Here is a 14602-nt window from a genome sequence, read left to right as displayed (position 1 = left end):
AAAGGGCATTTACAATAAACCTTGCTCATTCCAGTTGGGGAGAGCAGTAGTCAACCAGGAAGAATAAGTGGATTAATTGAACTTGCCCATTGGGAGAGATGAAGTGGAAAAAGAATGGGATGGGCTATATTTATCTTAACTGAATAAAACAAGCCTAATAGTTTTTATTCAGTGAAATGCTATTTTAGCTATGCTTTAAAACTGCTTATCAATTCATGTGTGGTTATCATTTTTAGAGATCTTGCGTGTTCTCAAGCAGAATGATTAAATGAGCCTACTTGCCTCATGCTACTGTAAATTGCTATGTAATGACATGAAAGGAAAGAAAGATCAATGTTATAAGGCTAACCGGAAGTTTGGCTGTCCCTCAAGCAAGGGAAGTCAACATCTTCCTTTATTTCTGCAGCTTCAGCTTCATATCCAGAAATGAAATATTAGCTAAACGTGACTTGCCACAAGAGTAGTGGGGAGAAGGTGGCACCATGAGCTCCCCAGGACACAAGGGAAGGATGGGAGGTACACTTAATGAAACCTGTTATCACAAAAAATGAGTATTTGAACCTGCCATGTATCACAAATTGGCTCCCACAGGAAGGCAGGCCAACACAGCAGCCCTTGGCAGCACAGAAAGCAGCTTTCCTTCTCTAAATGAAGAGAAATGTTGTTGTTGCTCTATTCTGGAAACACTCATGCAGAAATACTTGAGGACCCCCAAGAAGGAGGCAGGTATTCAAAATCTGAGTGCTGGCAAGGCTTTCAGAGTTGGCTTATTGTCCCTCAGCCCGTAATGAGAACAAACAAAAGGAGCAAATCTTCTTAACATTCCCACGTGAGTTCTCACGTTGACCTGAAGGGAACCCACGTGTCAGCTGACATAATTATGTTATATGTCTTTATGACCTTCAACCACAGACTCCAGGCTCATTTTTCATTTTCATTTATGTGTGTGCCCACGTGAAGTAAATTTCTAAAATATCAGAACTATCACCATTAGGTCGACCCATGCAGTGTTGAAACCCCACTTAGAATGTGGAAAGTGGTGGAGCAAATGCATTAGGATGCATTACTTTGAACTGGTCCCTCATCCATCAGAGTCTTTGGGCCAATGAACTTCTTTTTTGCCTCTTCTTAAATGGCAGACAGTGTCGACCAGTCTTGAGTAAGCTGTGTTTGTTCTAATTTATTCTGGGGAGGAGAAACTCTCAAAAGCTCTATTGGTTGAAGTAGGATACTTGAATCATACATTTTTGTTTCTCCTGAAGGATTTCTTGATCAAGCATGAGGTCGCAGCTTAGAACAAGGGGTGAAACAGATGGAAGCTAGTTCCTACCTCTCATAAATGGGAAGACGCTATTAGACTTTGTAGCCTTAGGAACTTATGAGCAAGGCATTATTAGCATAGGTTGATTGCTTTTACTTCCCCCTGGGTTATTTTATATTGATGGTCAAATACCCCTTAGGTCTAGGGCATTGGTTATTCAGAAGGTAGTCTGCTTTTCAATCAAAAAAGAAATTCTCTTTAAAGGAATCAGCATTAAATATTCATTAAGGGCAGAAATCATTTGGCAAATATGAGCACTGAAATACCAGGATCTTGCCCAGGATCCCAAGTGCTGTATCAGTGCTATATAATTTGAATTGAGCTGAATTCTTACTGAAATTTAGTCTCAAAGATGGGAAAGTATACTAAATTTGTAGAGTCTCCCTAAGGCAGACAACGCCAATTTCAGCTCAGTATAGGACTTTGTGCCAGTCCTCACAGACATGAGCATGTAACAGAGTGGCAGGTATAGAAACTTGCTTTTTAATAGGTGCCATTATTGGCATCTCAAGGATAATGTAAAGTTTTACAGAAGTTAGTTGGGAAAGATCAGAAAAACTGGATACCACACATAGGCAAAACGATTAGAAATCATATAGTACTTGGTTCCCAGTTTCGAGTTGCCCATTGGCTCTTTTGATGGCTGCACTTCAACAAATGTGTATGGAAGGCCTCCCTTTGGGGGTGAGAGGGAAGATATAAATTGGTATCATGCGGGAAAACAGGAATGAAAATAGCTCTCCAAAGTCAAGTCCTGTCTTTGGAGCATGTAATTAATTCTGGTAACAGAGTCATGAATGTTTCCTCAAAATGGGAATATTTGGTCCAGGCAAAAAAGTTGACTTTGTGGACACTACATACTGGGAATGAAGTCTACACATGAAAGTCTTGGGCTATGAAAAGTCACCCCAGAAAGCCTCACTGCTTGAGGGCAGGCCAGACCAGAAGCACCACCTAGAGCTTTCACGGAGTAATAGTTACTGAGGTTCTTCAACATTGCATGGATGTTTTAAGCATATTTTCTTTTCATCCCAGCTTATCTTTCAAGACACCTTGGTGATGAGAAGAGAATAAGCATTCTAAAGCCATGCCTTTGTTATGCCATCTTTACACTAAAACTGGAAAATTGAAGCAGGGTAGTTCTTTTCATATAGGTAGATGTAGGGTCTTTGGGGATTCTCTCAGCTAAGGAAATGCTGGAAGAGTTTTAGTTCAAATGTGTTGGACTTTGGGGAAAGCATCTCAGAATGCCAAAAGAAAGACTTAAAAATGTTCTAGACATGGTCTTGATTCATCTGCAAGGAAGAAAAAATAAAAGAGAGAAATGAAAAGAAAAAAGAAAGAAATGAAACCAATCCTCTGGTTTTTAGGTGACAGTTTTCCCAGCAATCTCAAACTGAATTAAATATCTCAAACAATTGAGCTAAGACAAAAATGGAACCACCTCCTCTCATTTCCAGCTATTAAAACATAATACTTAAGAATAAGAGAAAGTAAAATTCTGCCTTCCCTGAAATACTGTCCTCATCCCTGCCCTTCTCCTCCCTTACATTTCTAGTTTCCCCAAAGATCAATCCAGTTATTTTGATAAAAACTGTCAGCAACCCAGTGGAATCGAATGTAAGTTCTAATATTTGTCAAGAACCTACTATATGCTGGGTACTATACCCAGAGCTATCTTCATCAAACATATACAACCTAACTTAACCCTTGTAGGTAGCCACCTTTTACTACTATTCTGATCTCCGTCTTACCAAGGAGGAAATTGAAGTACACAGTGATTAAGGAACTTGCTTGAAACTCCCAGCTACAAATGGCAGAGATGAAATTAAAACCCAGGTGTTCCTGATCCCAGAGTGTGAACTTATGCGTAACACTTCCCTTCCCCCAGCAACTCCTACCATATTTTCTTTTTGAGAATTCTGCAAGAAGCAGAAGGATCTGAGAAAGCAAACACAGCAGCCCATTCCAAACTGATCGAGATTTTATACAAATTAAATTATTTATCTTAATTGCTTTTTGGAACCACAGCTTCCCTTGGAGTTGAACTTTTAGAAGTCTTCACATTCTGTAGCTTGTTTTGTCCTTATACATAATCTGGGAAGTAAGGGAGCTGTTTCTGTTCCTGTCTGGGCACAGAAATGGTTAAAACACAGGCCAGTGTAGACAGATGTCCATTTACAGCACACATAAAGAAAAGATTTTGAAACGTGTCCTGGGGTCTGGAATCTTGCTGCTCCAGAGGTATCCCGGCACCAGCAATATCATTAGATGGTAGAGCTTATTCAGAAAGCAAAATCTCGGGCTCTATCTCAATCCTACTGAATCAGGATCCATATTTTAACAAGATGTTTCCTGTGCAGGGGATTCGCCTGCACATTAAGGTTTGGGAGGTAGTGTTCTGGAAGCTTCTGACCGTAGTAGGTAATGATGATATTTTTCATTTGCCAAATATTCTGCGATAGATGCATTTTCTGAAGGTATTTATTTTATAAACCCTTATGTCATTCTAACTCTAGGCCAGGCACCATTCTAGCATGTGCCACATACTAATTCATTTAATTCCCATGACAACTCATGAGGTATTAACTATTATTATTGCTGTCTTACAAATGAGGGAACTGAGGCACAGAATAATTAAGACATTTACCTGGGGTTCCACAGCTAGGAAATGAAATCACCAGGATCCCAGGGCAGAGTCAGGCTCCAGAATTTGTGCTGTTGGTGACTCTGGAAGCCAACATAAGCTCTCCAAATGACTTCCTAACTTCACTAACTGAAGCCTATCAAAATGTGTTCAAAGGAAACGGCTTTTCCTTTCTGGACCATTCTCTGAAATAGTGAGTTTATAAAACTCACAGAAAACATTTTCAGTGTTCTGTATTTTAGAAGCCCTACTGAGTTGTTAAAATACTATTTCAAAACAGAACAAAACAAAGCCAAAACTTTCTGAGGACTTCCACTAACATCTCTCTCTTTCTCAGTTTAAAATAAGTCAGTGGAAAATACATGGGGCCATGAGAAATGTCTTCCATTCAAGTTTATTCTAGGGACCACCATGAATATTCCTTGAAAAAACAATCCAAACTGTTAGCAATACCGATTTATACTTATTAACAATCACCCTATAAAATGAAAAGTCTTTCCTTCACCAGTTTGAGCTCCCAGCAATGATGATTTTTAAGATTGAGCCATTCAAATATCTTTTCCCCTACCCACCGCATTCTATTCTGATCACCAAATATTTCAGGTGGTGTTTGGTTTGTTTACATCATGTGGAATGAGATGAGGATTGCCTTTTCCAGACTTCTGCACAAAAGAAGTGCAGTAAAGCTTGTGGGTGAATTGTTTTCTCATACTCTATTATTGTGCAGAATTTTAGATTTCAGAATAGAGAGCATTTATTTCTCATCTGTCCATGGGTTTTCTAAATCTCACAGAACTTTTCCCCATAGAGGGAAAATGGGAGGGTGAGTTCCGTTTGGGGCTGTATTTCTCAACCATTGTGAGGCAGTCATTTCTTTTGATGAACCTAAAAACCTCACCCCCAAAGTTTCTTACTTACCAGTGGGGCATCCAGTCCCAATTCACTGAGGGAAACTTCCTGATCCATCATGCCAGCAAAGATTTAGTTTAGAAGATTTTGAAAGGTTTGCTTTTTATAGTTGGTGTTATAGAAACTACAGGGCATTTTTGTTTTGCAAATATAAAACCACACTATAATATTAAGTTGTGTGTTCCAATTCCATGCCAAGCCCCAACCCCAGCCCTACCCCCATGGAAATTGAGCTACATCCCCCTCATCTATCCTAAGATTCACTGATAGGGCAGTCCACAGATGACCACTTCCTCTGAGTCCCTCCTCCACCCTTAGTACGCTTGCCCTATTTCCTCCCTCTTTTTCCTTTGGTCCTTCTTCATTTTCCATTTCTAGGGCTAATTGTCCCCTTACTGATTTCTCTTTCTCTCTTTTCTCTCTCTAACTCTTTATTCAACTTTGCTACCATTATTGGAATGTAGAGTAAAGATGCTGGTATCAGGACTTTGGTTATGTTGGATGAACAAGGAGGTAAGTTGAGATTTCTTCAGTAAGAACAATTCCTCATCTGAATAAAGTGCATTTAAAAAAATTATTTGTGTATACACAGGTAGTCCTTTGAACATATTTATATGCATATATGAGTATAAGTATAAGGGTACTAGAGTTTTCACCATCTTGCTTTTTCCCTTTTTCCCTTTCTCTGTTGAAAAAGATTGGTAGATGTATGGGAATGTTAAAGCCTTCATGACTGATTGAATGTCACTACTCTGTTAAATATGTTGGAGTAACAGAATTTTTAAGGCAAAAGTCATTTTTTTTCTTTTAATGATAGTATTTTGGACAGTTTGAGAATTCTCTGATCCTCCTTTTCCCCAATTTTCCCCATAAACTTAGTTTTCTTATAGTAATTCCTAGATAGAATGAGAGAATAATATATCACTTCCATTTCTTGTGACCATCCTAATTCAGTATCTGACAGTTTTGATTTCTAAGTCATCATGAGGATTCCTTAAGTAACCAAACAAGGTCCTTTTAGGTCTTCAACAGGATATAAGCTGAGGGAGGATCATTGGAAAATGGGGAATTGAACCATTTAAAATATTTAAATTGTTTTGTTATTATTATGGAAATGCTAAAAACAACAAAAATCAGAAAACCCTGAAAAGCATCTTTGTACTCTAAAGTGGAATCTAGAAGGATAATATTTTCTGTTTCAGTATATCTTGTGGTATGGTGATGCTTATTTAATTCTAACCACAAGTTAGCTAGCTGATTCTATTCTGAATTCTTATCATAACAAGCAAATTGCTGAGAATTTTTTCTCTTTATTTCTGTTGTTGAAAACATTAGAAAATTCTTAGGAGTCATGAGAGATTTTTTAATGTCAAAGATAAAAATGTAAAATGTATTCACAACATAGGACACCACAAACAAACTTCAAAAATAAAGACACCTCAAACGGGGTGGGGGCATGGGAATTGCCATACAGATAATAGACATAAGGCATTTTCCTAAAATACAGAGAGAGCAAGTGATCAGAGAAAAGGGCAACAACCTACAAGCAAATTGATGTAAGATATAAATCATCAGTTTATAAACAGACATATGAAACCATGTTTCAACTGACAATAATGAGATGCCTCTCTTTAGCAGACTGATACAAATTTTTAAAATTTATAATCACCAATGCTGTGAGTATTTTGGGAAAACAGAGATCTTCAATGTACAGATAGGCACTTTAGACTGATATGTATGTTTGAAGAATGATTGGATAATGTTTTCAAATTATGATGTACAACCATCTTTAACCAAGACATTCTACTCCTGGAATTATATGCTGCAGAAATACATTGACAGCTATTATGTTTAAGAGTGTAAAACTGGAAACAGCCTAAATATCTGTCAGTGGGGAGACCAACCAAATGAATTATGGACTAGCCATAAAAGAAATATTCTTCAATCATTACACTAAATAAGATAAATCTTTACCACCTTCTGATGAGTTAGGGCAGGGCAGGGAAGAACTGGGAAAAGGTATCATTTGGGGTCCTCTGGGAGTAAATGCTGAGTCAGAAGTGTATGAGATCTCTTATGGATGCCCTTGATGGGTTAAGGGAAGAGGAGTAGGAGTAGGTGGGGAAAGCTATTGACTGATGCAGGTCTGACAACTTGTTAAGAGGAACAGAGCAGAGAGGATTTGGGAGGAAGAGTCTCAGACTCCAGTCCTGCTCTGAGAAAATGTCAGCCAGGCTGATGGGGAGTCCAGAGGCTAAGAAAACCCAATGGAGCAGCCCCACTGTAGGAAGGAATGTAGTGATGCCATTGTGCTTATGGCTATGGCTGAGCTCATGGCTAGAAGCAACCTAGTGACAACATGGTCTCCATGAAAATACTTTGGTGGATTCCTTAGGTGTAGCAACTGGACATGTGAGGTAACTACAAATTCCCTCTTAAAGGGAATTCTGAGGGGCACATCATCATGGCTGTCATATATAGACTTTTGTTTCTGTATTATTTATTTGTATTGAGCTTTGTCCATAAATATATGCCAACCAATTAAAAAATCAAGAGAAAAAAGTTTTTTTAAATAATTGAACATCAACCCCAACACTTCCCCACAATTTTTAAAATACAAATTGTTAACGATTTAGACACAAATAACTGAGCCTAGTGACGTAGTTGTGTTTTGAAGGAATTACAATAGCAGTGGCAGTCTTCAGAACTCCCCAAATAAATTTGCTATGTTGTAATAGTTGCTGGTTTGATCCATGTAACAATGTCCCAGATTTTGAAGCTCTGGACATAGCAAATAACTTTTAAAAATTAACCCACAGGTGCCCGTGTGGAAAAGTGGTACCTCATTTCTAGAGTTAAACTGATACTCAAATAATTAGGAGTTCCACCCTATTAATTTGCATGTGAAGGGGATAGAAAAGGGAGAAGGGTAATTGGAGGAAAGTTCTGAGAAAAACTCAGAAATATATGTCTATAAACTATTAACTATAAAATGTTGACATAAAGACTTGGAAAATAATATATACAAATCTGGAATGAAAAAGAGAGAAAGTGTATAACATGCTTAAATGGAGTTGCAAATTTCATTGCACTTTGATGAAGAGAATCTCAAGATAAAATTTGCCAGAATCTCCATACAAAAATATATTCTTAAGCACAAATGATTCTCAGAAACATCTATATATTATTTTTCTGGGAAAGGAAGCAGAAGAATAGATTTCCCCCACAAGATAGTTAATATTCTCAGCTAAAACATTTCATTTGTGGCCACACCACGGTAAATGCTGAATCCCTCAGTAAACGTATTTCGTAGGCTAGCCTTGGTTTTACCAGATTCATGGTGATCCCAATGATACTGAGAAAAAACACACAACTGTAAAACCCCACAAAGTGAGCGGCTTCTGCCTGGTCTTAAGTAGTACATGTTCCATTTATACTATAAGGTGATTAGGACCTTTTAAAATGATGGATGAGCCTAGGTCAACAACTGTCTTCATTGTCATGATAAATGCATTTTCATTCTGCATATGCTGTGTTCAGATGCTTTAAAATTTCTCTCCAGTTATGCTCTCCTAATTTTGTCTATGCCTCAGCACCAAAAATGTTGATTGCTTCTCTCCTGCAGCTACACAGGAGTTTCAAGAAACAGACATCCTTCCAAAGAACCATTCCAGGTTGTCCAGCTAAATTGCATTCAGAAATTCTTTATGGGATTCTTGTTTTATACCCAGGTATCAGGAGACACCAAGGAGCACTGAGCATGACAGATGGCCCTGGAAATGTACTGAGTCCTGAGACTTTTATTCCTTCTAGAAAACTTGTTTCGAAGTGAAATCACCATGAAACCACCTTATCACTAATGTGGGATGATTTAGTCTTTCATCTCCATATCTCTTGTTCCTTTTGGTCTTTACTGGGTTATGTGTTTGTTTCAATGCTGAAGATGCAGCCCTTGGGAAAATCCCATGGGATCTACTCCAAGCTAAACAGTGAAATCTTTGACCTCTACCTGACAGAGGAAGGGCAAAGTAAGGCCTCTTCCAGAGTGCCTGCTGACTTTCTTAAAAGGTTCATGGCACTACAAGGTAGCATTTGAGAAAACATTCTTCTTGCTAAAGTCTACACACTAATATCTGTTACGAAAGACAAAAGCTGCACTGTCCAGTGTGATAGCCACTAGGCACATGTGACTATTTAAATTTAGGTAATGAATTTCCAAATGTTCACCAATGCTAAGGATAATGGCAATCACATAGGTGGCATCTGGTAACTGACTATACTCATGAAGTCTTGTACACTGGGTCAATAACTTTGACATCTTGCTACTCTTCTACTGTTGGTTTTTTAACCAGGTTGGGGATTCTGAGGGCCTCATGTTGACTTGCTTAAGTAAGATTAGTAGAAAAAAAAAGTCTAAACTTAGATCCCTGAGTATCCTCACATTGGTGGATCTCTCATAACCAGTCATCCAAACATGGCAAAAGAAAGTACAATCTCTTGCCTCAACATATAGTGTCATCATACTGGAATGCCTCTCCTAACTCAAAATATTATTGTCCTCCTGAGTCTCCAAGAATAGACAGAAAACAGCCAGAAACCACCCTAGGGAGGTAAGGAGCGGTCAACCATGGACAGTACATTGCATCAGCCGGTGAGATGCTGCTAGTCACACCAGGATGGAATGAAGATATTGGTTATTTTCAAGCATTTCCTGAGAGATGTCCTCACAGAATTCCATTGAAAAGCCATGAAGTCTCAATGTACCAAACACCCACAAACCTAACACGGTATCCTCTAAAGATGAATAGTGAGGATACCAATGACAAAATGGCACCACAATAGTTTTTAAATTAAGGGCTTGGCTCATAATTGTGTTGAAATGATAAAATCAATATTGGTAGCTATAAAATTGTTTTCTGAAAGAGCTTCAGCATCCCTCTCTCAGCTATGACCTTTGCTTAATAGTCTATCAACCTGTGATAGAACCCAGCTCACAGAAATTCCGACTGCAACCAGCTTGTTTTTATATTTTAAGTTGAATTCACTGGTTCAGAAACACAGCACTTGTGGATCAATTTACGTTTTATTATTTTATTACATTTTACTTTTATTACCTCCTAATCCCTGGGCCTACAGTGGGTGGTGCCCCTGAAATGTTGTCAGAAAAATCCCTCAGGAAGGACAGAGGCCTGAATATGTACCCCCATGCCATATTCTGTGTATTTCAGCGGTCATTAGTGGAGTGCGACATGTTTTCCCTGAGTCCAAATGCTCCTTCAATCCCATCTCCACCCAGCACTCCAGGAAGCTATTAGCAATTATTCCATTGGGATTTCGGTCTGTACTTAACATGGTTCTTCCTTTTGACGATGTTGAGCTCCTTCTCTCTCTATCAGTCCCCCTAGTCAGTAGTTAATTTTATCTGCAGGCTAATTTATTACATTCTTTAAAGGGAACTGGAAAGAAGTCTTCATAAAGGCACAAAATCTTCTGGAATGTAAAGACTTGCCATCCTTTCTATTTTATTTTATTTTGTCCTTTTAAAGATTTTCTTAAAGACATTACTAGACCTATGCTTACCCAGCAGAAGTTCACCGGCACAATACTGTTTTTCTTCCCAGCTATCCAGTGCTAGAGAGACACTTAAATCTTGCCTTCATCCATCATTTGAAGAGCACAGCACTGGTAGCAGATTCTCTAAGCTGGATTCTATTCTTTAGCCCCATTAGAGAGAAACACAGTGGGCTCTTGTTTTCCAAATGGACAGTCTCCCCAGTTTGGGTCAATAAGGAACCTATCTTAGTTTGTAATGATAATTTCCAGTGGACAATTTAATGTGAAATTCTTCTAAGTGATTATGTCTGCCCTTAGACTGGAAATGGATTTATCAGTTTTATTCCAATCAAGACTTTATTCCCAGAGGCACAGGCAGGTGTGCATGGAAATGTAGATGAAAAGAGGAATGGAAGTGTAATTAGGTTCTGTAACTTGACAGCCAACACATCACATTGCTGCTTTCCTTTAAGGGTCTTAAAAGCTATTCTAAAAACCCCTTCATTGAACTTGTAATTTACTCAATGTGGTGCCATAACTTTTGAAAAATTAATCAAGTTAGTGAATGTAACCGTGGCAACGTAGAAGCATGAGCTGGTTTTATGGCAATCGATGAACGTCTCAGATGCACTCAGGTCTGCTTTGCTGGAAGAGATGACTCGGTAACTGTTCTGTGTTCCAGCCTGTCACACCTCCTCCAGACACCCATGTGTTTGTTCTCCCTGCTGTCTGCCTGGGGTTGAGATCTAAGATGCCCCCCTCCTCCACTGTAGAGCCTGGGAAATCAGGGACCAGAGAAGTGAAATGCCTTCCAGAACTTTCATAGCAAGTAAATCATAAGATGAAGAGAGGAATTTAAATGTCCCAGTGCTTGTAAGATGACTCTGCTGATGTTGCCTTTTTTTTTTTTTTTTTTTTTTTTAAACAGTGTCTATGAGTTAAGGATTCAAAACCAAGAACTGTCCCTGGGCTAGGGAATAGCCCACCGCTAGGGGAAAAAAAAAAAAGATCTGGTACCCATTGCTAATTATCACCTTAATTGTTGTTATTTTCCCCAAAGAAGATTGACTCTATTTGCTACCCTGACCTGGTGGAGGATCCTTAAAACCAAAAGATAGAGATATTTAAAGTTGAAGCAGGTACCTTCTCTAGTAACATGACATCTTGAATTCCTAAAACATTAACACCATGTTTTTCTTTCTCCTGGGTTTCGCTGGTGTCTGAATAAGTGAATAGGTTGTGTTGCTTTCCTGGACACTCAGAATCCAGCAGGCCCACGTACCCCATCCCATCATGTCTGAATTACAAACTATTTCAAGCATTGTTTTTGTTCATTTCCTTCAACCTGTGCCTGGTAGGGCGGCAGCAGGTTCGAGCAATGCATCCTCTGGGACCAAGCATTGTAAAATCTTTCTCTTTCAAATTCTGCTCCACATAGTCATTTCTCATATTCTGTTGGAAACCCCCAAAAAATTCATTCCACACTGTCATCCCTTTGTCCTAACCAGAACAACTCGATCGTGTCGAAGAAGGCATGAACCATATCAACCAAGACATGAAGGAGGCCGAGAAAAATTTAAAAGATTTAGGGAAATGCTGTGGCCTTTTCATATGTCCTTGTAACAAGTAGGTACTGGGTACCAGCTCTAATCTGTGGCGTCCAGTTTTCTTTCTTTTCTTCTTTCTTTTGATTTTTTTCTTTTTTAATGTCAAAGTGAATGTCTGAAGTTTTGTCTTTTTTTTCTTTGTCCTTTTCCATCTGCTTCATTCTGTGGGGATAAAATACTTGTGTTTAATCAGAACAACTGGAACGCATTGAGGAAGGGATGGACCAAATCAATAAGGACATGAAAGAAGCAGAAAAGAATTTGACGGACCTAGGAAAATTCTGCGGGCTTTGTGTGTGTCCCTGTAACAAGTAGGTGCTGCCTGCCTGCCTGAAGCTTTGGTTTCCCAAGGCCCATCTCCAAGCCTTGACAAGCTCATTCCTGCCAAGCACAAAGGCAGGATGAGTATGTGGCATGCAGAACAACAGATCAATACCGTATCCAATGCATTCATCTCATAGCATAGATGATATTAGTGGGAGTTACTGTTGATGCATTAAAAATCAGGCATACTACAGTGAAAGCTTCACTGTCAGCAACTTTTATTGACGAACGTTTCAACATTTTCCAGAAAGTGTACCTTGAGACAGAGATGAGCCTCAAGAAAGAGGCACCCAGGAAATTTTATTTTCCCACCACCCCAAAAGCCAAAATTGCAGAGCTAGAAAAGATTGTGGGGGTAAGTTTGGAAGTTGAGAAATACCTATGTTCAAGATTTGATTTTTCCAGAAGCAAAAGAGACAGGTAATTTGGCCTAAGCAAGCATCCATAAGACAGAGAGTATGACAGAGATTGCCCCACCAGTTGCCAAATCTACCCAGCGATTAGACTGTAGATGCCCCAGCTGCACCCAGCGCAGAGGCCCATGAGCCCTTCAGCAAGAGGTGCTCAAGCCTTACTCAAATTGGACCCATCCCTCTGAAATTCTTCCTCTTGGAAGATCTACCCGTACACTGACCAAAATGTTGAAATGTGTAGATTTTGCATGCACGAACATCACAAAACATTCAACTGTTCTCAAGGTTCTGCAACGCTTTTTTGGAATGTAGCAGAAATGTGACATGTGGTTATAAAGGTTTACAACAGAAGGAACCTGAAAATGAGGGTTCTGGAAGATAGTCTTATTTGACTAGCAGTGGAAAAAAAAATGCATGAGTGGATTGTCCAACATGCATTTGGAAAATTAAACCCTTTACCCAGCCTCCCTCATCCCTCCCACTTCCCTTTGAACAGAAGCCTTTTTCCTAAAAGCTCTCCTGATCCTAGCTTTTAGAACAGCAACTGATGTCCTTTCTAGCTGATTATACGACCGTTCACATCCTTTAAACTTTGAGGCTGATTTAAAATATCCCACTTCCTGTTTAGGAGGGGGAGGGGCTCGATGTACAAATAAATTTAAAAATGTTTTAAAAGAATGATCTACAGTAAAGCCTGATTAACTGGAATCCAGCTGACTGGAACTCTCAAATGTATTTATACGTTTGCTTCCTTCCACTGTTAGTAAAAAGAGACAGTTGAACAAAGGGCTGGGGGATCATGTCGGGGACTTAAAATGGTTTCTCTTGAAGGGCAATCTAGGCAGTTTGCTTTCTATCACTCAGTCTACATCCTGTAACTTCCACACCTACAGGGACCAAACAATAAGGGTTGATCCTCAGAGGAAAGGCTATCAGGCACATCAAGTGAAACCATAACCAAGGAAAAATTCGGTCATGTTCACTACCCTAAGACTCTAAGGCAGGAAAGTGTCTTGAGAATCTAACAGATGTTCAGCAATCACCCCTGAAACCTAATTTTCTTCCGTGGCCCACTGTTAATTAAGAAAGTCGTGCCATTCACCAAAATGACTCATGGCTACGCATTCCAGTTAGTCAAGACTTAACTGTATATCCTTTTCCATGGCCGCTTGTCCCCCAGGTGAGATTTCCACCTGTCTTGTGATGAATTCCCACAGACACGATTTCCCCATTCATCTACTGTGTGGAGAAGGCATGGAGGCAGGCCCCGCCCAGGATGGATTCTAAAGTTCAGATGAAATCATGGCCCCTATGCATTCCACATAGTAGTTGGCACAAGAGACCCTAACTGAGCTTCAAAGCTTGAGTGAAGTGTTCCCTATTGTGTATAAATAATGCTTTAAAAACCATGTGTCACAATGCAGTGGCTGGTGGTGCCCCAGACTCTGTGAGGGCTTCGCCCTGTCTCGGCATGTTTCAAAGGACTATGGTAGATGTACGGCAGTTCTGTGAGTCTATGTGCAGCATTGTGGGTGCAGTGATTCGCCTTCTTTCAGAAACGCAAACTTTCCCACCCCCTTGACTTTGCCAAAGATGGTATACCAGATATCTTACATAGCAGAAAACCTCACGAGGTCCATATAACTTCTTGTAATGTGAGAAGGGAGGGAATGGGGAGTTGGAAAGAAAACAAAGCCAGACTCTAAGTTCTATTAAATTAGTTTTTGGATCCTGTCCCACAGAGTGGCCCTGTGGCTCTTTAGCAGAGTCAATTCTGACAGCTCCAAGGGCTATGGCATTATACACTAGATTGTGGGAGTTGCTGAAA

At 39.5% G+C, this 14602-nt stretch overlaps 1 protein-coding gene across 2 annotated transcripts in view; it reads left to right on the top strand.

Moving 5' to 3' along the window:
• SNAP25 (synaptosome associated protein 25) overlaps window positions 1-14602 on the top strand; it is an 85273-nt gene that overhangs the window by 58957 nt on the left and 11714 nt on the right. Inside the window, exons 4-5 of one of the 2 annotated variants that reach the window (XM_047746682.1) lie at window positions 5342-5390; window positions 12231-12348. In XM_047746682.1, coding sequence (XP_047602638.1) covers window positions 5342-5390; window positions 12231-12348 — 167 coding nt within the window. Of the gene's footprint in view, window positions 1-5341; window positions 5391-11938; window positions 12057-12230; window positions 12349-14602 lie in introns of both variants that reach the window. The other variant, XM_047746684.1, reaches the window with a different exon arrangement.

This window comes from Lutra lutra, chromosome 9 (assembly GCF_902655055.1).
Source record: "Lutra lutra chromosome 9, mLutLut1.2, whole genome shotgun sequence".
Taxonomy (NCBI): domain Eukaryota; kingdom Metazoa; phylum Chordata; class Mammalia; order Carnivora; family Mustelidae; genus Lutra; species Lutra lutra.
The sequence above is the reverse complement of the archived record's forward strand: the minus strand, read 5'-3'. Positions and strand labels throughout refer to the sequence as shown.